The sequence below is a fragment of the Dreissena polymorpha genome, chromosome 1 (assembly GCF_020536995.1).
Source record: "Dreissena polymorpha isolate Duluth1 chromosome 1, UMN_Dpol_1.0, whole genome shotgun sequence".
Classification (NCBI taxonomy): domain Eukaryota; kingdom Metazoa; phylum Mollusca; class Bivalvia; order Myida; family Dreissenidae; genus Dreissena; species Dreissena polymorpha.
In genome coordinates this window covers 122,745,181-122,769,807 of record NC_068355.1, presented here as the reverse complement: position 1 = coordinate 122,769,807, position 24,627 = coordinate 122,745,181, and the positions used below count along the sequence as shown (strand labels likewise).

General features: G+C 35.1%; 1 protein-coding gene across 10 annotated transcripts in view; it reads right to left on the bottom strand.

Annotated features, from left to right (window-relative positions):
• The window catches only part of LOC127847611 (polyglutamylase complex subunit TTLL1-like), a 78,882-nt gene that overhangs the window by 14,116 nt on the left and 40,139 nt on the right, over positions 1-24,627 (bottom strand). For 3 of the 10 annotated variants that reach the window (XM_052379683.1, XM_052379700.1, XM_052379671.1), the window contains exons 2-8: positions 8,178-8,330; positions 5,999-6,064; positions 4,815-4,957; positions 2,841-2,945; positions 1,681-1,756; positions 1,307-1,441; positions 120-228 (exon numbers count right to left, since the gene is read on the bottom strand). In XM_052379683.1, the coding sequence (XP_052235643.1) occupies positions 120-228; positions 1,307-1,441; positions 1,681-1,756; positions 2,841-2,945; positions 4,815-4,957; positions 5,999-6,064; positions 8,178-8,302 (759 nt within the window). In that variant the 5' untranslated portion in view covers positions 8,303-8,330. Of the gene's footprint in view, positions 1-119; positions 229-1,306; positions 1,442-1,680; positions 1,757-2,840; positions 2,946-4,814; positions 4,958-5,998; positions 6,065-8,177; positions 8,331-16,390; positions 16,476-21,233; positions 21,345-24,627 lie in introns of those variants that run through there. The other 7 variants (XM_052379708.1, XM_052379676.1, XM_052379691.1 and 4 more) reach the window with 5 other exon arrangements.

Below are 24,627 nucleotides of genomic sequence, written 5' to 3'. Positions count from 1 at the left end.
CCTTTACGCTTTATGCATATGCATTAAACTCTCTTTCCACAGAGCACGGCTCACATGCGCACTCAGAACATCCTCATAAGGGCATGTACAAATATCTCACATAAATGATCTGAACCCACCCCTGTTTTCTGGATGGAGACATTGGTGAGATGCACAAACATGTTGTCCAGCTCATTCACATTGGCGTTGTACTTCACCGTGCAGAAACGACTGAACCCAAGCTTGTACCTTGAAAACACACATAACAGTCTATTGTACAAATAGGCCTCGCTCTGTGAAATGGGGGTTAAAGGCATGTGCGTTAAGTATCGTCCCAGAATAGCCTGTGCAGTCTAATCAGGGACAACATTTTCAGCTTTTTATGGAGAAAGTCTCTTCTTAGAAAAAATAAACGTAAAGTTGTTGTGTCTGATTAGCCTGTGTGACTGCACAGGCTTATCTGGGATGACACTTTACACACATGCAGTAAACCCCCTTTTCACAGACCAGGGCCAAAATTTGTTTTAATTTTTAACTAGTCCACGATTATATTTAATCATGACATTGGACACTTTTAGCAGTTATCCTTTAAAAAAATTGGAAGTTCATTTTGTTCTTGAAAATTTTAAGTGGTCATGTTCTTGACTGTCTGGAGATTATGGAAAATTATTGTTTCTGAATAAGAAATGGGGGTGGTTGTTAAATATGTGTATGCTAAATCCTAAATCATTAAACATATTACAAAAATGCTGGTTCCCAATTTAACATTTTCTTTAAGCGACGATGTTTATTATATGTACTCAGATCAAACAATTATGTTTTATCTGAATCCTTTACCATATTCTTTGAACATGGAATTACAATATCACTAAAGCTATCACTGAACTAAATAAATATGCCCATATACTACTTTGTCACAGAATTGTAAAGCAGGTTTGAAATTGTCAAATCTCTATTTTAACCTTCAATGTCATATTAGAACATTGACTTTGAAGGTAGCAATAAGGTTCTTGCATGTGACACAAAGAGGTGAACAGTTGTGGAAGTCATACCAAAATACTTCAATTCATGTTGAAACAAAGAAATATTTACATTGATAAACTGTTTTCCAAGAATTCAGTGATTTTGCCATTGTCTGCCAAACTATGTAGACGAAGTTACATTGAAAGCATGTGCACCAGTTAAGTACTAAGTTTTACTTAAGAATTAGTTCAATCTCTGCGTGTTGATGACATTTTGGCAATTTACATGTATCTCAAGGGCTGTTGCTTTATCAATACACATACCCAGTATGTGGCTGCAGTAAAATGTTGTCTTTGCAACTTACATGTAGCACTTGAGTGGTCTGAATGTGGTGACCAGCACGTAGAGTCGCAAGTCAAACTTCTTGCCACCAATCAGCAGTGGATTGTCGATGTACTTGGAAATCACATACGTGTCTTTAGATGTTGGGGGTACAAAACTGAAACCAGTAGGATGAGAAGAAGGCTGATGGTTCCAAGAAGTATAATTTAAAAACATTTACTTTCAAGAAATCATTTCTGTTGAATTTTTTTCCAACCAAAATGCCAATCATGGATTAAAATATTTCAAATGATAATAATAACATGTTATGCCATTTATTCTGTATGCTGTAGCTGGTGATGCCTTTGGACAAAATGATCATTTAAATTTACTATACACTATGGTAACTCCACATACTTGCTTGTTTTGCTGTCTCTTGACCATTTCTTCAACTGTGACAGTTTGTTCACCAGGAAGATTCCAATACCTCTGGCTAAAAGTAAGCAAAATTTAACCCTTTACCACTTAGGAACATATTTTGATGCATTTGTAGTCCCTTAGAAAGTTACATTTAATCAAATTCTTTTTTACTTCATTCAAGTTTTTTTGGCTTCATTTCAAACCCTTAGTTACTGATGAGCAGCAAACAGCATTAAACCTGAACAGACTGCCAGTTACTCACAGAATGTTCTGGTTTTATGCTGGTTGCAAAAGCCATTTTCACTTTGCTTTTTAAAAATGTGCAGACACAATATGTCATATCAGTCTTTGAAAGCCATTTAGGACACTGCATAAGAAACATATATGAAACAACAAAATATTAAAGCAAAGAAACATTTATTACGATAATGTTTCCTAAAATGAAAAACTTACGATTGATTCATATGAAATAAGCACAAATTCTAAAATAAGGTAGTCATGATTATGGTTAGTATTTGTATTTCATATAAATTGTGTCATTATAAAATTTTGTGAAAGAAAGAGAGTGAGTAAATTTTGACTACATGTATAAGTTTATTTCATTGAAGAGGCGGCTCAATGACACATTTAAACTGCTAAACTACTGGACATAATATCCAATCTGAAGGCATAGTAATTGAATGTATAGTCAGGTTCTGTGATTAAATCTTGGAGAAAACTAAAGTAACTCTGAAAACTGCATATATGGTTAATCCAAACATAATTGATTGGTTCTTGGGACTTGAACCTCAAGAAAACAGTGTATTTTCACCTAAAAGATTGCAAAAGATTCATAAGCATATTATAACATACAAAATAGGAAATTATAACGTTCACGACATGCATCTATGATAAATTTACAAACCACATATAACATGACCAACACTTAAACATAATGCAAAATATTTTTTCAATTTTACTGGATAACACATATTTCCATTTCCTGAAAAATGACAAAAGATGGTATGTCAATATTTAACTTATGAATTGATTTGCCAATTAAAAATAAGTAATTGATGGATTACAAAACCTCAATTTTTCACATGACTGTACACATGTGTAATGAACAGACACAAACAGCAAGTATGAGCAGATAATTAAGTCTTTTCTTGTGATACCTTTTCCACTAGGCTTCATGATCCACGTGGTGTTTGGATTCTTTCTGAACTCCTCAACAAACAGGTTGTAGTCTGCAGGCAACGTGTACGTATGTGGAATAAAATCTGCAACATCGAATATTTACAGTTAATAGGCATTTGTCTAGGGAATACGTATAATGCAAATATAAACTTATGTCCGTCATGTCTCCACACAAGCACATAAAAATCTGTGTGTTTTATGTTTATGCAATTTATAGTTAACATTTTATTTTTATTAACATGAACTACAAGAATAGTCCCAAATCAGTGCATGTGACTATGCTACCACTTTGATAGTATAACTATCTGTAAGCCATCTGATATAGTTACCACAAAGACATATTTGATGTTGAATATATGTGGTTGATGCCTCCACTGATGCCAACATTTTGGTAGTTATTGCTTCAACCATTTGGTGATTAGTTGAGCTTAACATGTCTGTATCTGCTGAGTTACTTTTTTCCTGTATTTATTGTTCATGTTTTATTGCTGGTTTATAAAATTAATTTTCTTCAAACAACACAAGGGTTATTATGAAAGATTTCTGGCTTAAAAGAAAACTGTAGTAATTGAAAGTTGTTTAATTAAGCATTAATAAAATAATAATGAACACCAATAAGAAAATCTGCAAATTTTGTTTTAAATTATTATACAATTCAATTGTCAGTTTTGTTGCATAAAGAACCAGAACATAAGTTATTGTAAGTGAATTTCTGTAAAGAAAACACACACAGTTCCAATGCCAGTGACTCAGCCGGCCAAAAGCATGGGTATCATTGATTACATATAACCGAGAAAAGATCAATGTCAGTTGCAGAAGAAACTAAAATATACCTTAATATTAGGGAATAATTTCTGCAAAAGCAACCACAAATCTCAACCTAAGTTAATGCAATTTTAGCAATATCCTACATTACTGAAATAAGGGGAAAGATCAATGTCTTGTTGATCAAATTAAAATTAGAATTAAACAAAACAAGAGATGTGTTCGTCAGAAACACAATGCCCCCTATTGCGCCACTTTGAAAATTATTATTTATTTATTTTTGACCTTTGACCTTGAAGGATGACCTTGAACTTCCACCACTCAAAATGTGCAGCTTCATTAGAACGCCACTTTGAAATTATTTTTTTTTGTGGACCTTTGACCTTGAAGGATGACCTTGACCTTGAACTTCCAGCACTCAAAATGTGCAGCTTCATGAGATACACATGCATGCCAAATATCAAGTTGCTATCTTCAATATTGAAAAAGTTATGGCCAATGTTAAAGTTTTCGGACTGACAGACGCCATATATTTGACGTTTGACCTTAAAGGATGACCTTGACCTTCACCTTTCACCTCTCAAAATGTTCAGCTCTATGAGATACACATGCATGCCAAATATCAAGTTGCTATCTTCAATAGTGCAAAAGTTATGGCCAATGTTAACGTTTTTGGACGGACGAACAGACGCCATATATTAGACATTTGACCTTAAAGGATGACCTTGACCTTCACCTTTCACCACTCAAAATGTGCAGCTCGGTGAGATGCACATGCATGCCAAATATCAAGTTGCTATCTTCAATATTGAAAAAGTTATGGCCATTAAAGTTTTCGGACGGACAGACAGACTGACATACACACATACTGACACACTGACGGACAGTTCAACTGCTATATGCCACCCTACCGGAGGCATTAAAATACTAAAAAATGAACAACTGAGCGGTACACTCGGTAAAAGCGGAAAAAATGGAGCTTAATGCATGTGTGTAAAGTGTTTTGCCAGATTAGCCTGCGAACATGCTAATTAGGGAGGACATGTTTTGCCTAAACTCGATTTTCTCTAAGAATAATACCTTTAAAGAAAAATACCATAACAGCAAAAAGCGTCATCTCAGATTAGTCTGTGTGGACTACACAGTTTCTGAAATAAGTGAATAATTGCTTTATACGTAAAATCAACCTAAGTGAATAAAGCGGCCAGTGTCATCTTTCTCTGCCAGCGGGTTATTGTCCTTGTCAAGCTCCTTCCTGTATCGCTTGATGTTCTTCACCATGAGGTCCTTCCGAGTGAGCTCCATATGGTTTGGGAAGTGATTGATCACTCTGAAAAAACAGTGATTAAAATTTGACATTAGTTGTAATTTTATGCCATCTTTTGTCAAACACGTTCAGAAGATAAGCAAGCATTTTAAATTGAATCAAACAAAATGTGTCTTAGCAAGATGCAATCTAAATGAAATGATCAATACCAGTAAAATAGCCATTTAAAATGTGTTGTGTTTTTTTTAGCAAAGTGCAGAAATGGGAAAACTCAGGTTTGAAGATTATATTTTGCTGTTTTAATATTACTCAAATATTTCCGTGAATTAAAGCAAATATTTTGAGACAAATAAATGATGACATTTATGCCTTCTTTTTCAAATATTAGTTTTGTAAAAAAACAAATATAGAACAAACAGCTTAAAGCATGCCCCTAATTGCACTATTAAAGGTTCTTAAATGTATTTGGGGTGTGCGCTGTTCAAAGGGGGTTTAATGAATGTTCATACAGTGTCGTCCCAGATTAGCCTGTGCAGTCAACACATGCTTATTAGGGATGACACTTTCCGCTTTATGGCATTTTTTTTTTTCAGAAAGTCTCTTCTTTGCAAAATTCCAGTTTAGGCTGAAGGTGTCGTCCCTAATTAGCCTGGGCAGACTGCACAGGCTAATCTGGGACGACACTTTACGCACATGCATTAAACCCCCTTTTCACAGAGCGAGGCTCATTTTGTTTACAAATACTGCGTGGACATGAAGCACTCCCAAATACAACCTGATTGGTGGGACATCCCTTTAAATTTTACTGGTGAAAACCCTGCTTAAAATCCACGTTAGGTAACCAACTTCTCTCTATATGCAATCTCTATTTTCTATAAAAAGAAATAAATATTCTTTGCTTTTGAATGAGGTACTGACTTTTAATATTTGAATATTTGTTCCCATCCCTATCGCATATATATAAAAGTAGTAAAAGGTATTTTTCATTGAAAAATGTTATTTTGTCATGAAGGAAAAATTAAATGTTCAAATTCTTAGTAAAACAGGAGTCAGCCATGTAAACAAATTGTCATCGTTTACAGTTGATTCATATAAAAAGCGTACTGGTCATCCTGTAGTCTGTAGCCGCTGTCCACACTAAAAACATTGCGTACGCTCTGAACATTGGCCCTGTGGATGGAAATGAATTTCTATAATGATCATACAATTACCGGTGGAGATATTCATTAAGAGGCCAAAAAGGACCATTATTCTGTTAACAAATCATCATGGCCAAAGTCCTTTTCTGCAATTATCAACACATTAAGGTAAGTAGTACAATTATAAAAGTTAAACAGGATCCATTCAGTGATATAAAAGGAGTTCAGAACACAAGCTCCATGCCACTAATATTCTATGTTGGAAAAACAGAAAAAGAGCCATATTTCGGCCCAAATCATCATAGCCCAAAATCCTTTCGTTATGATCAAAAGGATTCACCCTTATAATGAGAGGACTTCAAAACACAAACTTCAGGCCAAATGTACATACAGAATCAGATAAGGGCAATATTTATTGACTCTGTGGAGGCACAAATATGGCAAGCGGTTCACCGACGCATAATCCCAAGAAACTAGGTTTTTACTGAGAACCTAGGTTCTCATTCTGAGAACATAGGTTCTCGTTTGAAGATTGCACATGGCTTCCAAAACCCAAGTTTTTATTCGATATCATAGGTTTTCACCAGAACCCAAGTTATCATAAAATGTGCATTGAACGGCGATAGCCTAGGTTCTTATTTGGTTTAATAGGTTATAGGTTTAATAATCTGTGAAAACCATAGTTTTCATGACGAGAACTTTAGTTCTCATCTTTTATACTAAATCCGTGGTTTTCATTTGGGAACCAATAGTTCTCATGAGAACTTAGGTTCCCAGAATTACACGTCCGATGGCGTAAACTTAGTCTCTCATGCGAGAACTGTGGTTTTTAATATTGACCAATTATAACACAATATCCCTTTTGTTTTAATGTGACTTACCCCTAGTTAACTTTTTTATAGCCTTTTTATGTTGCCGGTTCTGATGTTATTTCCGGAATAATGACACAAGGCTTATAAGTTGAAATTAACAAGAGCACCCCATAACAGGTGCCACGCTCAGCTGTGGGTGCATGTTTGAAGAAATGAAAGCTTTTCACAGTGACCTTGACCTTTGACCTCGTGACCCAAATATGGGTGTGGCGTGTAGAACTCATCAAGGTGAAGCTACATAAAGTGTTTTAAAGTTGAAGGTGGAAGAACTTTGATTTTAGAGCCAATGTTCAAAACCTTGACAAAATGTTAAGGTTTTAGCACGACGCGGACGGCGGACACGAAGAGCTGTCTATGACAATAGCTCGGGTTTTCTCTGAAAACAGCCAGGCTAAAAATTGCATTTTTAGGTTGCGTTATATACTGGTAAGTGACCCATTTTTGCCCAAAAATGAAGCTTTTTACCGCCTTACAAGTGTTTTATGAGATCGATTTTACTGAAACTTGGCAGAAATAATGCTTAACAACTGACATCAATTCTAGTATTACTTTTTTTTATGAAAATCTTACAAATGTAACCGAAACTGTCACTTTAAAAACACTCCTATATTTACATAGAAAATGCTTGGACTCTGTACCAATTATTCGCCCACCTAAAAAAAACAAGGTTTTCTTAAAATCCAGTTGCCTTTTTATTGCATAATGATATTTGATGCCTTCACAGTCTGTGTTTGCGAAATTCACATCAAAACTAGTGCAAACAAACTGAAAAGAAGTCTCACTAAGTACTTGGTACACATAATACACATTGTATACATAAATTCAGAAACCTGTGATCTCATTTGAAAACCTTAGTTTACGCTCGAGAACCCATGTTCTTGGCGAGACGACACACATAGAAACATAGAACTTTGGTTCTCATGAAAACCTAAGTTATCATTTCAGATACCCGGTTTTCAGTCAGACATTTAATGAATATGTATAAAAACACACATTTTCATGAAAACCTAGGTTTTCAAATCTAGAACTTAAGTTATCAGATAATAAAGCCAAAACAATTTGCGAGAACCAAAGTTCTCGTTTGCTATCCAAGGTTTTCACAAGAACCTAGGTACTCAACAGCTTTTTGCGTCGTTCCCTCGGATATACTTAGTTTTCATGAGAACACAAGATTTCATTTGGGATCATAAGTTCTGGTAAGAACCTAGGTTCTCAGTAAAAACCAAGTTTCTTGAGATTATGGGTCACACTGCTTGCCATACACAAAAATACCAATAAAACTGCCAGTCATCGTCAGGTCCAACAGGAATCCACCCTCTGGCTTCAAAGTTATTGAGCAGCACTGACTTGTCCATATCACATGCATACTTCAGCCTGGCTGCCTGTTTCCCACTCATCTTGGCTGGCTTTTATGACTCCTGCTAACTTATCAAGTAATGTTTATTATTTATATGCAAATTAAAGCTTTGTAATTGTGTTCATTTGTTATTTGGATGAATAAATATCAAAGAGTGCCCATATTCTTATGACATTGGAAACTTTTTACATAAAACATATTATATAAACAAAATATAATTTAAAAATCTAATATTGAGAGTGAAATCTTAATCTTTGATTTAACAGCTCCAGACAAGTTTATGAGATGCCTTCAGGCATAAATATACATTTAACAAAAAAACAATAAAGATTTACCAGTCAGATCCTTGTGTTAACATACGTATAGAAAAAATGACAATAATTAAGTATTCAAAATCTGAAAGTAATGCAGGCAACTTTACAACAGGACATGATAAATCAAATAAAAAATCAGAATCTTCTAGGCATTCAGTACAGCAAATAGAAACGAGAGCGCCGATGGCTTTGAAAGTCTATTTGCAAGATACATGGAAGTTTCTGCTGAATTAAAATTAATGTTAAAGGATTAGTTGTCTGAATGAAAATGTAAAAGGCTATCATAAAGATTTTTTTATGAAGAACAAGACAGTTTCCAAGCAATAAAAGTCTCTAACTAGCATGAAGCAGCAATATAATTGTCTCCCTTTGTTTTCAAGTGACGTAATTCTAAAATTAACTCACTTTTGCCAATAACAGAATTATTTTACAAACGCAATTTGTTTTAGTTTCTAAGAACTTAAAACAGTCTTGGAAAATTTCACTAAAAATGGTGTAAACAATGTTCTTGAAAGAAAATGTCAGAAAAAAGTTTCTAAATGAAAAATGGTAAGAATTACGAAATACTATATTAAAGGGGCCTTTTCACAGATTTTGGCATTTTTTAACTTATTCATTAAATGCTTTATATCGATAAATGTAAACATTGGATCGTAAAAGCTCCAGTAAAAAATCAAGAATAAAATTAAAAAAAGGAAAAGAACATTGCCCGGACCAGGTTTCGAACCAGTGACCCCTGGAGTCCTGCCAGAGTCCTGAAGTAAAAACGCTTTAGCCTACTGAGCTATTCCGCCGAGTATATATACTTAAGGTATTTTATACCTTATAAAAGCAATCTTCGTAGTTTCACAAAATTTAACGACAAAAACAGAACTCTCCAAATTATTCAATCGTTTCGCGTTGCAACGCTTTATAATTTTTAGGTTTTAAAATCGTCAAAAGATGCATATAATGGCTATATTAGACCATGGTAAATGTTCAGTATTACTGTTTCCTCACAAATATCATAACTAAAACGAAAATTTGCGAATCTGAAACAACTTTTTTCAATTTTGTCAATTTACCAAAGCGTGAAAAGATCCCTTTAAATATCTATTTCTTCTGCCCAAAATCAGGGGAGGCTTGGAAAAGGTCACCGTTTCCCCCTGTGATTTTGAAATACGATATTACAAAAGCCTATTTGCAACAAAAATAGACTAAAAATCATTTAGAATCATAGAGCTATTAACACTTTCTCACTTAGATATGTATTTCCACGCATTTGTAGTCCCTTAGAACGTTAAATTTAATTAAAGGCCTTTCTTACTAGATTCAAGTGTTAAAGGCTTCATTTCCAACCCTTAGATACAAATGAGTAACTCGCAGTCTGTTCAGGCTTTATGCTGTTTGCACATTGCCATTTTCACTTTGCTTCCTAGTAGGAAAGGGTTAAATCACTTTATGTTTGGAATGTCAGGGCTCTAATTCAAAATGGTATATAGTCTTAAGGCAGGAAGTAACAACATATTGCATGTTTGCTGTTGCTTACTGTTAAGATTTTTTTTGTATATTTTTGTTGGAAAATTTCACCATTAATTGTAAAAAGAAGATTTAAAAAAAATGTTTTATAAGACTTTTCAGCCACACATAAACACATGTTTACCATTGCGTCAACATTTAAATTGTCAGCTGTTAGTTTCTGTCCAGTTGTGGTGTATTTTTTTTACAAACACATTGATTGCAACAGTATGGAGAAGGAAGCCATTTGATGCTAAAAAGCAAGGGTGTGGGGATGCAGTCCCTAAAATAATGTGTTCCGCAATTTACATGTAACATTTAAATTTGCCATGTGGTTTATTGCAAAATACTTCACTTATAACGGTACAGACATATATCTTTTTTCACTGATGAGTTATTAGTATGTAAACTTTAATATACCTCCTTTTAACCTATTTTAATGTTTGTACTTATGTTTAATTGAGTATAATTTAGTTTTTTCCTGCTTTTTACAATGACAATGACGGCTGTTTTTGATTAAGGAAGTTAAATTATAAAAACAAGAAAACTGTTGTTATGTTTTGTGACAAAACTTGAGGCAAAACAAGGATTTATGGGTTTTTGTACTGTGACCTTTTATCGGAGGAGACCTGTTTCCTGTGATTTGTTTACATTAAGAGTGAGACTCATGATGACATCACATGCATGCTCTCAGAGGTTTTTCAAAAGTACCAATTGGATTGAAAATAAAGACAAATAAAATAACAAGAGCTGTGTTCGTGAAACACAATGCCCCCTATTTCGCAGCTTTGAAGCCATATATTTGACCTTTGACCTTGAAGGATGACCTTGACCTTTCACCACTCAAAATGTGCAGCTCCATGAGATACTCCAGGGCCCTCGTTTTGCACTTTTTACCGCCGAATATCGGGGGCTTTCCCCATGAACAAAGTATACTTTTTTCCCCTATTTCAGCTAAAAATTCCCCCCTCAAAATTTTTTTTTTTTTAAATTGTTATTCCTTTTATACCTATGTTGCAAGCTGGTATCATGCTACTAACCTTTAATTAAATGTATATTTATGCAAATCACATTAAAATATAGCAATTTTAAGTGTTGAATGGTTGGTGAAAAAATCTTCTAAAATTCCCCTTTTCACCCAAAATGACGCGAAATTCCCCCCTCTTAGGGCCCCGGCCCCAATCCCCCAAAGTGTAGCAAGGGCTCTGTACTCATGCATGCCAAATATGGAGTTGCTATCTTCAATTTTGCTAAAATTTGACCTTTGACCTTGAAGGCTGACCTTGACCTTTCACCACTCAAAATGTGCAGCTCCATGAGATACACATGCATGCCAAATATCGAGTTGCTATTTTAAATATTGCAAAATTTGACCTTTAACCTTGACAGATGACCTTGACCTTTCACCATTCAAAATGTGCAGCTCCATGAGATACACATGCATGCCAAACCTCAAGTTGCTATCTACAATATTGCAAAATTTTGACCTTTGACCTTGACCTTGAAGGATGACCTTGACTTTCACCTTTCATCACTCAAAATGTGCAGCTCCATGAGATACGCATGCAAAATATCGAGTTGCTATCTTCAAAATTGCAAAAATTGACCTTGACCTTGAAGGATAACCTTGACCTTTTACCACTCAAAATGTGCAGCTCCAAGAGATACACATGCATGCCAAATATCGAGTTGCTAAATTCAATATTGCAAAATTTGACCTTTGACCATAAAGGATGACCTTGACCTTTCACTTCTCAAAATGTGCAGCTCCATGAGATATGAATAAATGCCAAATACATGTATCGAGTTGCTATCTTCAATATTGCAAAATTTGACCTTTGACCTTGAAGGATGACCTTGACCTTTCACCACTCAAAATGTGCAGCTCCATGAGATACACATGCATACCAAATATCAAGTTGCTATCTTCAATATTGCAAAATTTGACCTTTGACCTTGAAGGATGACCTCGACCTTTCACCACCCAAAATGTGGTGCTCCATGAGATACACATGCATGCCAAATATCAAGTTGCTATCTTCAATATTGCATAAGTTATGGGCAATGTTAAAGTTTTCGGATGGATGGACTGACTGATGGACAGACTGAGTGACTAACAGTCAGACGGACGGACTGACGGACAGTTAAAGAACTATATGCCAACCTTCGGGGGGCATAAAAAAAATATGGCGAATGTTAAAGTTTTTGGATGGACGGACAGACGCCATATATTTGACCTTTGACCTTGAAGGATGACTTTGACCCGGACCTTTAACCACTCAAAATGTGCAGCTCTATGAGATACACATGCATGCCAAATATCAACTTGCTATCTTCAATAATGAAAAAGTGATGGCCAATGTTAAAGTTTTCGGACGGACGGACAGACGCAATATATTTGACTTTTGACCTTGAAGAATGACCTTGACCTTCACCTTTCACCACTCAAAATGTGCAGCTCTATTAGATACACATGCATTCCAAATATCAAGTTGCTATCTTCAATATTGAAAAAGTTATGGCCAATGTTAAAGTTTTCGGACGGACAGACGCCATATATTTGACATTTGACCTTGAAGGATGACCTTGACCTTCACCTTTCACCACTCAAAATGTTCAGGTCCATGAGATACACATGCATGCCAAATATCAAGTTGCTATCTTCAATATTGATAAAGTTATGGCCAATGTTAAAGTTTTCGGACGGATGGACAGACGCCATATATTTGACATTTGACCTTGAAGGATGACTTTGACCTTCACCTTTCACCACTCAAAATGTGCAGCTCCACAAGATGCACATGCATGCCAAATATCAAGTTGCTATATTCAATATTGAAAAAGTTATGGCCATTAAACTTTTCAGACAAACAGACAGCCTGACTGACTGACTGACGGACATTTCAACTGCTATATGCCACCCTACCAGGGGCATAAAAATAAGGAAAACAGGAGTGCTATATTCCTTTTTAGTTGTGGGTAATATTCATAAAGATGTTACATCAATAATATTTTATAGATATATGACCATAAATCATTATAAACATAATTATTAACCTATGGTGTTTTTTTAGTTGCTTTTTTACCCTAATGTTTATCGCCTGTTAACATCAAAATAATCCATTGTGTTTATAGTGTTTACTGCTATCTTGAAAGTAAGGTCCTTTTTGAGTCGTGCATTCTGATTGGCTGTTCCAATTTCAATATTTGCATGCCATAAATACTCCAAAAACTGACATTTCAGGTGATGTTATTCTCTTGTAAAAAATGAAAACTGACGCTGTTGCATGAAAATACTCATAAATAAAGGGGTTTGTGTTACATAGAACTAATACAAAGAAAGACAATAACAACTGATCCAGTTATAATGAAAAACTATTTTTTACCTGCCCCCCCCCCCCCCCCTCTCACTCCGGGAAAAACAAATATGAAACAAAGCTAAGAACTCCTTACTTTAGAAGCTGACCATTCTCTCACACAAATCATACACCAACAAACACATTCTGATAACATTCTTTATCTTTTTCTTACAAACTATCCTGCCATCATTAACAACTTTGAAACAATACCACTTCGGTGAAGCTGACCATGATATTCTCTGTCTCGCATTTACCACCTCTCTAAGAAGATGCAAACCTAAACCAAGAGAAATATAAAAACTACTCAAAAGCAGATTGGCTAAAACTGACCTACAAGAAGAATGTCTAAATGTCTTAGAAACAGATTTTGGATCTTCGGTGAACAAGCAAAACCAACGAAGAACTTATAACCTTAACCTGCATCCTACTACATGAACTCTAAGGCCAAATGAAGTCAAACCCAGGACCAATAGCTAACAACCAAGTATATCCAAATGGCCATTGTGGTGTATGCCACCACCAAGTAATGTGAGAATACTCAAACGCTCTTTTTTATGATTTCTGTGATATATGGAACCATCGTTCATGCCTTGATCTATGCTTTCCTGACAACAACCTTCTAGCAAAAAAGTCGCATATAAATTCGCTATGCTGCAAATGCAAACATGTTAATATTTCAAGCTTCACTTTAAGACGATTTGAATCAAGCTCACTACAACAGTGCTCCTCTTCCACCATCCAGTCCATAACCAACAGCTCATTCGTTTTTCCTTGTCTCCTGGAACTGAAGCTTTGCATCATGAACAACTGTCGCATGATTGCGGACGCAAAAGCATAGAACGCAGGCAGCTCTCCAGTCAACCTGACATAGTATGTAGCATAGTCATGGCTAAAAGGTTTCAAACCAGTGAATCAACTGCAAGATATGCCATAAAACCCAGCCAGGTATACAGAAATGACAGAGGAATGCTTGGGGGTTGAGTATTTGTTCTTGCACATAAGGAGCTGGTCGCCTAAGAGAAAGCGAAATAAGTCACCAATTATGAGATGGAACGGGTTCAAATCAAGCTAAACGACGAAAAGAAACTCCTCGTAATATCTTTCTATATGCCTCACAGAAACATGTCAGATGTAAGCAAACTAAAGCTATCGACATGGCTATGAGTGACAACGAAAGGCTTACCATCATAGCTGACCACTTCAATGGCCCTGATATTGATTGGGGAATCCTATCGGAAGGTAGAGAAGCCCAGGATAGAGATGTATAACAAGTTCTTCTCAACCTTAAAACCTGGAGCGCAATTACAACCTCACTCAATTGCATGACAAGCCCACCAGAGAAAACAGCATTCTTGACCTCGTTTTCACCACCAACCCATCTTCAATAAAGTCTACTGCCAACATCCCCAGGATATCCGATCATGATATTGTTGTAGCTGACTCAGACACAAAACCATATTATATTAAGAACAAAACAAAACAATAATTCAGTTTTTCAAAGGTAAACTGGGACCAACTGAAGGCTGACGTCACAGACATATCAAGACAGGCAGTACAGTTCTACAATAACAACAACAAGCAAATTCATTGAATTGCTATCCCCCGCCAATATGCTTCTGGACACAAAAGTGTTATATTTGACACTCAAAAAAGCATTTTTTCAAAATACAAAGGGCCATAACTCCATGCCATTTGCCGTGCATCATCCTCTTCACCATATATATACTCATACAAAGTTTCAATGAAATCCGCCAAAGCACTTCCAAGATATGGCTCCAGACACAAAAAAGCATTTTTGCAAGATACAAAGGGCCATAACTCTGTTATTAATTGTAAAAAGATGGTGTACAATGCCATTAGGTGTGCATCATCCTCTTATCCATATATATACTCATACTAAGTTTCATTGAAATCCGCCAAAGCACTTCCAAGATATGGCTCCGGACACAAAAGTGCCGGACAGACGGAAGGACGGAAAGACGGACGGACGGAAGGACGGACAACGCCAAAACAATATCCCTCCGCCTATGGCGGGGGATAATAAAGACCAAAAGTAAATACATAATTGTGTTTTATTTTGAATTATTTTTATAAAAGGTAAAAAACTTATTATACATATATTTCAATTTAAATAAAAATAAAAGTTAGGGAGAACATGTGTCGCAAAATGCGAAATAAGCCAGATATTTAATTCTGAAATCGAAAATGTCTGTACAGTCAAGTTCGCCAGCATGTATATCATGCATTTATTATGTGAATCTTAATTTAGTTTTACGGATCATTTTAATTTCCTGCAACGATATCTATTCATACGACACACAAACACTAACTCCGATCCTAATAAAAAGACGAATGCTTCTGTTATTGTAAGAAAATATGAACAAAATATCTTTGTCACATTTGCAGGCTTCCTGAAAAGTCCCAAACAGTGCCTGTCAACCGGACAGGCTGATGGAAAAGTAAGCCTGTCCGGACAAAAATTCACCTGACCGAACAGCGTGAGTTTATAACTGTAGTATTTAGTAAAGTTTAACTCATATTTATTGCAATGTGCAGCCTGTGTATAAGTATTGGACAACTATAAGTAGTTGATTTTGGAACATATAACATCAAATCATTATGTGTTCTTATGCAAATGTAACACACTTTAATTTTAAAATATGGGATTCATTCAATATTATATGTAATTATATAGTCAACTTGTACAAAATATACTCTTATATAATCTCCGTACAATATCAATCATTTACAAAACTATCTGTTTTTTAATATCAAAAATAAAATGATAATGGCATTATGCAATTTTACACTGATATAAGCACATTTCCGTGTTGTTTCATGCGTTCCGACGATACATAAATCAAAACATTGCTTATATATGATGATGACAACTTCAAATTTGGCAATTTCGATCATTTGTATAAGCATTTTTTTCATGTGTAGTTTTTTTGTTACAACCTTTGTAATTGGATAGATGGTTATATGTCCGAACAATGAAATTGACGTTTTCGAAAAACAACAACAAAGGGAGAGTACTCTTAAGAACTAGTAACGCGTTAGTGTTCTTAATGATAAAAAGGCTCGAAAAGAGTGATTCCAATTGGGTGTAATCGTTCTTTTGGCAAGTATTAGACTTTTGGTATTTAGTCATATTTTGTTTGACCTGTCACAAGGACCGGCAATGTTAGAAACTTCGCGGACAAGACCGGCGGTCCGGCCTTTTCAGGAAGCCTGCATTTGGCTAAGGGCGCTTATTTGCCATTGCTGCATTTTATGAAATTCGTCTTCAGTGTATAATTTTTCTTGCCTATTTTGTCTTATTGTAACATATTATTTTTAAATATGGAGCTCCAATGGGGAATGAACACACGACCTCCAGAGTGGTAGTCAGACATTCTAACCACGTCGCTGAAAAGCTAGCTTGGAAGCGACCTTAAATCACAACACTCCTCCCTCTCTTAATGTTTCAAGACCACTGATGCCCGCTTCAGCATGTCACATTGACACTTTGCTATAGTGTCTATGGCTTCAAAAGCGGCTCCTTAAAGCCATTAGACAGCTCACACCCACATTCTGAATTACAGTTTGTATTTACCTCGCCGCCATTATTGTAAAAATACAGAGCTCCAATGGCGGATCGAATCCATGATCTCAGGAGTGGTAGTCAGACACTCTAACCACGTTGCTGAAAAGCTAGCTCAACAGCAAGGCTGTTAGAAGTGACTTTAAATCTAGTTGCAATAATCCAAATCCCAGCTATTGACCCTCCGGGTCGCTGGGAGTTGCAACTGCTTATGGCATTTTCCATGTCAAGTCCCCCGTCCAGAATCCGGGCGGCATTTTTATCCTAAATGTTAGCCACTGTCACATAAACTATTTTCTGGCATAAATCAGTGATTTTTTTTGCTTTTATTTGTTACAGCCTGTGCCATTTGAATTGGGAAAATTAGCGTGATAAACCATGATATTGGGAAAAAAAGTGCCATAAACCATGAAATTTGGAAAAATTAAGCATTATAAATATGATTATAAGTAACAGAATTAAAATTGTTTGTAAGTGCATATTCAGGGGGTTTTCTAGCCATTTTGAGAAAAGGAGTCTGGTCAAATTGGGATTGTTTTAATTGATGAAAGTGGCAAATTTGGGAATTATTTATCAACAAAAAGGACTAAATTTAAAGTTATATATTTTGTAGGATGTTTAAATATAAAGTTGAGATCTAGAGTTAAAAAATCATTAGTCATAGGAGACTTCTTTCTTAAAAAAAACTATAAATTTTTTTTATTTTTTTTGGAAATTGGGAAATTTTGTTCAGCTTTTTGGGAAAAAACGTTGATTTTTGCGATTGGGAAGCAGCCGAAAATCTGCGGTAATTTTTAGCAAAAAAATTCACTGTAAATAAACACAAATAGATTGTAAATATATCCTGTAAATATATCCATAATGCGCAAATAAAAACAACTTACATGATATGTAATGCTCGCATAATATTGATACAGTCGATTGGTGTATAACGGATAGCTAAGGACTTCGAGTCTCATTTCAACATAAACACCATGCATTCAGTAATTAAACCATTAAACCTAGATAAACACATTTCTTCCTATTGAAACATGCCAGCGGTTTTAAATTACCGAAAAAATATTATTTGTTTACAGCGCGAATTTCAGGGTACACTGATTCAGCCATTACCGGATCGCTTAGGTCTTTATCGGATTACATGTGTATTGTGTTATTTCTTGCAATTTGTCACAGCATTTGTAAAAAATAATTGCAATATATGTACATATCCAGAAAGGAAATTCATTTCTGCGTTTAATAAGACCAAGTTCATATAAATTGCTGCACAATTGATGAAGTTATGGCTGTTCAAAGCAATGCACCCTATATTCGGGTCATTTTGAGTTGAATACCTTGTTATATATACAGATTTGATAGTGAAAAATATGTTTTCAGAGAAATAGATTTTTCGTTATAATTTGATTATTTTTCATTAAAATGATATTTTCACTAATTAATAGCATAGCAACGCGCTAACCACATGTGTATTGGACAACTTCAATTGAGTTTATATTTATTTTGAGACAATCCCCACATTCCTGAATATCAGTCAACACATGTCCGTTATTCACTAAATCCCGAGTTGCAGCTTTCATGCTTATTTTATATGGTACGCATCAATTTGGTTTTTGAGTATTCTTACTTTTGTAAAGGACACATAATACTATAATATTACATCAATGAACATTATGTTTACCAAACAAAAACTGCAAAATTCAAGAAACCATTCGTCTGCACTTTTCCTGTCGTCACAAAAACGGTGCATACATAACGTGACCTTGTTTTGCTTTTGAAAAAAGAAACAGTTGTAAACATTGACACACGTCAACAAAAACATGAATCAACTTAACAATGATAGGCTTTTTGTATTCAATTCGTAGAAAACTATAAATCTTAACATATATAAAAGTATTTCCCAAAAAACGTTTAACCTATCGGTTACTCACTAAAATACGCTATTCACTAATCGACTGTATCAATCCAAAGTTTCAAACACGTCAACGGTTCTTTTAAATGTATATGTTTTTGCAATGGACAAACCGAGTATTCCGAGTAATTCCGAATTCGAAAATACGCTACAGACCATCTCCAGATTCATCGGCGAGATAAATCTTGTGTCTAATCTACAAGTCCGTAAGACAGATAGAATCGTCAATTCAAAACTTCGGCTTTTGGTTTGACAACGGGTTTTGTATGAAGTTTTTGTTTTGAGTATTTCTCCACAATTCACTCGCAACTTGATATCGGTAATAACAGGTATTGTGTTTGTAACGATGTATGAGGTTGATTAAACTCAAATTTTATAAACATACGTAAGACATAATTTTTTAACATTAACAAATGGGTTACAAGGAAGAACTCTGAGCTGTACATTTGTACTTATAAAAGCTCAGAGCATTCAAGAAGAACTAACTTTAAATCACTACACTATTTTTATCTATATCAGGGGTGGCGAAATCTCAAAAAACTATACTTGTCCACGGACAACCATTTAGGAAATTTAACTTGCCCGTTGCTGAACTACACTTGTCCGTTAATGTTTATATAAATTATAAACGCATTTATTGATTAATGTTAAATAATATGGAATATATCAAAATGAGTATGATTTGCTTGTTTTGTTTATAATTGTATTTCAATGGTACATTCATTATAGCAGTATATTATAAACAATATAAAGACTTTCTCAAACTTTAAATCTTGCGAAGCTAGTGTTATTAAAACATGTGCTGAACATAAGTACATTGTAATCTTAACAAATTAAATTAGTCCAATATGTGGACCTCATCAGACTGAGGCTACGCTACTGGTAGCAATTTGATTATATAAACTGGTAACCATTGAAAATCTGTGAGTCAAGTTTCTTGAAAAGTTCTGGTGCGTTTACTTAGATCATATTTTTTATCATAATCTTTCTTAGTTTTTTGGGAGGTGGGCTGCTCAAAGCTTCGGCTTTCTGGTCTGTTGTTGAAGATTAAAAAAAAAAGTTTCATCTTTACCATTAAAGTAGTCTTAAATAACAAGGTAGACCGTGTTTTGATTATCTTAGATTGTTATTTTTTATTTCCGTCTGATTGTTAAAATAAAGAAACCAGTCTGTACACTGTCTAACAGTCGAGCCGAATGTTGAAAATGCGGCATGTTCCCGGTCTCTTATAGAATAAGGGAGATCACTGCGCAGGAAAGTGCACGTATTTTAGCTTGATTGCTCCGCAAATAGCACTGACAATGTTATCGCGTGTCAACATCCGGTTTTGTAAAAATTAATTACGGCTTTAATACAATGTATTTTTGTATACCTGGACGCGACTTTTAAAAAACTTGTTGTCCACGGACAACTTAATTGAAAAAAATCAGTTGCCCAGACAAGCAAATGTACGACTCGGGCAACTCGGACATTTGATTTCGCCACCCCTGTATATATTAAAATTTAACACATATAAACATCGTATAGTCTTGCTTTAAAGGGGCCTTTTCACAGATTTTGGCATTTTTTAACTTATTCATTAAATGCTTTATATTGATAAATGTAAACATTGGATCGTAAAAGCTTCAGTAAAAAATCAAGAATAAAATTAAAAAAAGGAAAAGAACATTGCCCGGAACAGGTTTCGAACCAGTGACCCCTGGAGTCCTACCAGAGTCCTGAAGTAAAAACGCTTTAGCCGACTGAGCTATTCCGCCGAGTACACATACTTGACGTATTTTATACCTTATATAAGCAATCTTCGTAGTTTCACAAAATTTAACGACAAAAACAGAACTCTCCAAATTATTCAATCGTTTCGCGTTGCAACGCTTTATAATTTTTAGGTTTTAAAATCGTCAAAAGATGCATATAATGGCTATATTAGACCATGGTAAATGTTCAGTATTACTGTTTCCTCACAAATATCATAACTAAAACGAAAATTTGCGAATCTGAAACAACTTTTTTCAATTTTGTCAATTTACCAAAGCGTGAAAAGATCCCTTTAAAAGAACCCACGACTCAAAAAGAAACTACTCTTAAAAGCTCAGAGTCAGGGCATGAATTTCAACTTTTAGAATTATATCCTTGAAGGCTTGATCTTGATGGGAGCCTAGGATGGGATTTTTTACGGACACTAATACGTCTGATTAGTGATACGATTGTATTAAAGTCGAACGCAGTTGAGAGAAAAATCTATATTATATATTAATTTCTAAATAGAATAACAATAAATGACCTATTTGCGACGAATATTAGAAATTATTTACCAAGATTTGTCGAAGGTAACTTAGGACGCCATTTGTAATAAAAATTAAACAGTTATGACAATTGCATCACAGGATACATGCTACTGTTGTGATTTATGGGTTTGGTAGAATGTAACCGTGAGCGATTATTACGGGTATGTAATATTGCAGCGCATTAATCCGGGAATCTCTCTCTTTCTGGCTGGGATTCAATGAGAATAGACGTCTAATTACATAGTCAGGGTTGGCACCAATCGACCGCCCCCGGTTTTAACCGGCGGTTTTTACCGGTTAAAACCGCCCCGGTCAATACTCCCGAAGTGGTCATTACTGGTCAATACTGGTCGATTGAACTTTACCCCCAATTTTAATTTATATTCCATGCCTAATTAAACAATATTGATAATATAAATTAAACAGACATGTTGCCAATAATGTCTTAAGCTATTAATACCCACTATTTTATACCTGTTCATGCAATTTTTAGGCCAATCTCTCAAAATTTTGCAAATAAGTCAAAGTTGGTCAATTTGATTTTTCTGGTTGATTGATTTTTTTTTCATTTTTAATGAATTATGATGCTCATATAATTCTGTGCTTGATTCAACAAGAACCTGTCAATTACTGTGTATGAGTTGTTCCTCATACCCCACTGTCCCCACAGTCTTCTAACGGTCTTCTCACCTATACAGGTTGGGGCAGCCAAAACTGATAATAAGGCCTTAAATGGCACCTTTTTGACACAATCCTTACTTGTCATGTATTTTTGCATTGATTTCTTTAAATACTTTTTAAACAAAATAGTGAAAAAAACTTTAATTTTTATTGATATAAGAATAAAAAACATAATAAGAAATAATTATTAAAAGAAAAAAATAATTGAAAAGAAAAGTAGACCCACAATTGGAAAACATTATTTGTTGGCAAAATCAAGAACTTTGATTGTTTATTCATTTAAATACCAATTGAACTTTTAATATGAAAGGGAAAAACACCTCTTAATACAGAAAGGAAACAAGTTAGAAGTAACTATTAAATTAATAGCAAGTACAATGTAATCTTCTTGTGTGAGTGATATGAAATAGCCTAAGGGCAGATTTGCTTAATTGTCGATATCAGAGACATAACACTGCATGCAATTTATTACCAACTAAGAGGCTAGATTTATAACCCTAGAATACACAAGAGTTCTGTTTGTCCATCTGCTTATCAAATAGATATATCAATAGATAAGTGAAATGCTATGGTACCTACAATAGTAATAATACTTTAGTAACAGATGTGATACACTGAGATAAAGATATTGCCTTAGTCCTCATGTATTTGAGGCTGTTTCCATAAATAATAAAGAAGTAACTTTTTACAGCTTTAAAGATTTTTTTACAATAAATAACTCAGAAAAAAGTTTATCAATTACAGAATAATTATTGATTTAATATAAAATGGCTCCTTTGTAATGTTTAAATGCTAAAATTTTCAATCGACCAGTATTGACCAGTAATGACCAGTATTTACCGGTTTTAACCGGGTATTGACCGCCGGCCCGGTCAATACTCAATTGACCGGTCAATATGCCAACCCTGTACATAGTTCTTGATTATTATAGTTTGCGGAATCACTCATCTTGTTTCTATTCACGTTAATTGTTTATCAGTTATTGTTCACTGTTATTAACCCTTAGTTACTAGCAATCTCTAAGGAATAGAGCTAAGAAATCACTTCATTGGCGACGAGGAAAAAGAAAAACAAATTCAAAGAAGAAATTCGTGTTAATTTTCAAAAGTTAGGACATTTCTCATTGAGTTCAGGATCTTGCGGCTAGTGTATTTAGCCGGCAAACGAACTTTGCAATCTGTGAAAGTGCTGGTGTTCAGGGCTTCTTTGCTCGACAACTGTGACTGTGTTCAGGGCTTCCTTGCTCGACATTTGTGTGCTTGTTATTGTGGGTTTCCTTGTCCAATAACTTGACGACATCCAGGGGACGCAGGCAGATTCTGGTAGAGATTGAAGACGGCAGCATCTCAACAGAAAGGTTTGCAAAGTTTGTTTGGGTTTCACTGTAAGGTATAGTTTGAACCATTCAGTGTGGGTTTAAGGCTCTTGGATTGGATAAAATTGGGATCACAGGTTACTGACGGGTAAGGGTGTGGAATTTGCACAGGTTACGGGTCAGGTGATTCCTAATTTTGGGGCGTGTCAAGACTTAAACACATTGATTGGGGAGAAAGAGGGTTATTAAGTGAATACTTACAGTGGGTTAGCATACAGTAAATTTGGGGTATTTTTCATAGCAAAGTCAAATCCTTAATTTTACGGGTGCGGTTAATATTATTTCTCATTAATTAAAACATTTTGAGTGTAATATTGGAATTGTTCGTTTGATGGCATCTGAACTTGTCATTGACAGACTGAAAAGGGACAGTGACGTTCATTTCATTAAAGCGCAACAGCGTGTTGTGCTAATTGATTTGATTTTCAGGCGCTGTGGTAGGTAAGACTGTTTATTGTTTACCTGTTCTGTTTGCGGTTTTGCAATCAGGGTTTTCTGTGCATTTGGTACATTAATGCACAGGAAGGGTCTAAACGCCCTTGTTAAGTAGTTGTGGGTTTGGGGTAATTCAAACCCGCATGACTGGTTTTGTTGGCGTGATTAATCGTGCTCTAAGTTTTAACGTGCATGCTTACTCACAATTTAATTTAATTGCATGGTTATTGAAATTCAAAGTTTTCAGGTACATCTGTTGACTTGTACCAATTGTTAACCCTTGTTGTTGACATTTGCACTGGTTTCTATGGTGGGCTGTTAGTGTCTAAACTCATGTAAACAATTCTATGTGGTACCAATAGTGTAAAATTGGGGAATCTATGGTGGGCCATAGTGTCATATTTTATGTGTACATGTTAATGGTGTCCATAGGGGTCATATTGACTGGGTTATTTTGTATGGTGGGCTATGAGGGTCATAAATACTGTGTACCTTTGTATAGTGGGCCATAGATATGGTTTACTGTTTGTGTCATTTGAGTTAAAATCTAGAATAACGGTTAAGGGTGTTATAATTAGAAGGATTAAATGGGTGTTGAGTGGGATTGATGAGTGTATTTTAAATCTAATTTAATACCGGGTTATTCTAACATGTCAGTACGCCTAAAATATGCTGATGTGAAAGGATTGATGTCTTTGCCGGGTGTGTCTGAAAGGCAGGCATGGAACATTGTCCAGAAACAGCAGAAACATGGTTATCTTGACATGAATATGTTGAGTGAAGACGAGGCAGACGATGAGGAAAGGATTGCGGGCTTCACTTTGTCCCATCCATTCCCGATGGATCCAGCAGCAGTTGGATATCCTAAGAAAGAGGAAACTACTAAACTAGAGAGTTCAGTTGCCAGGGATAGAAAAAGTTGCAACCGCC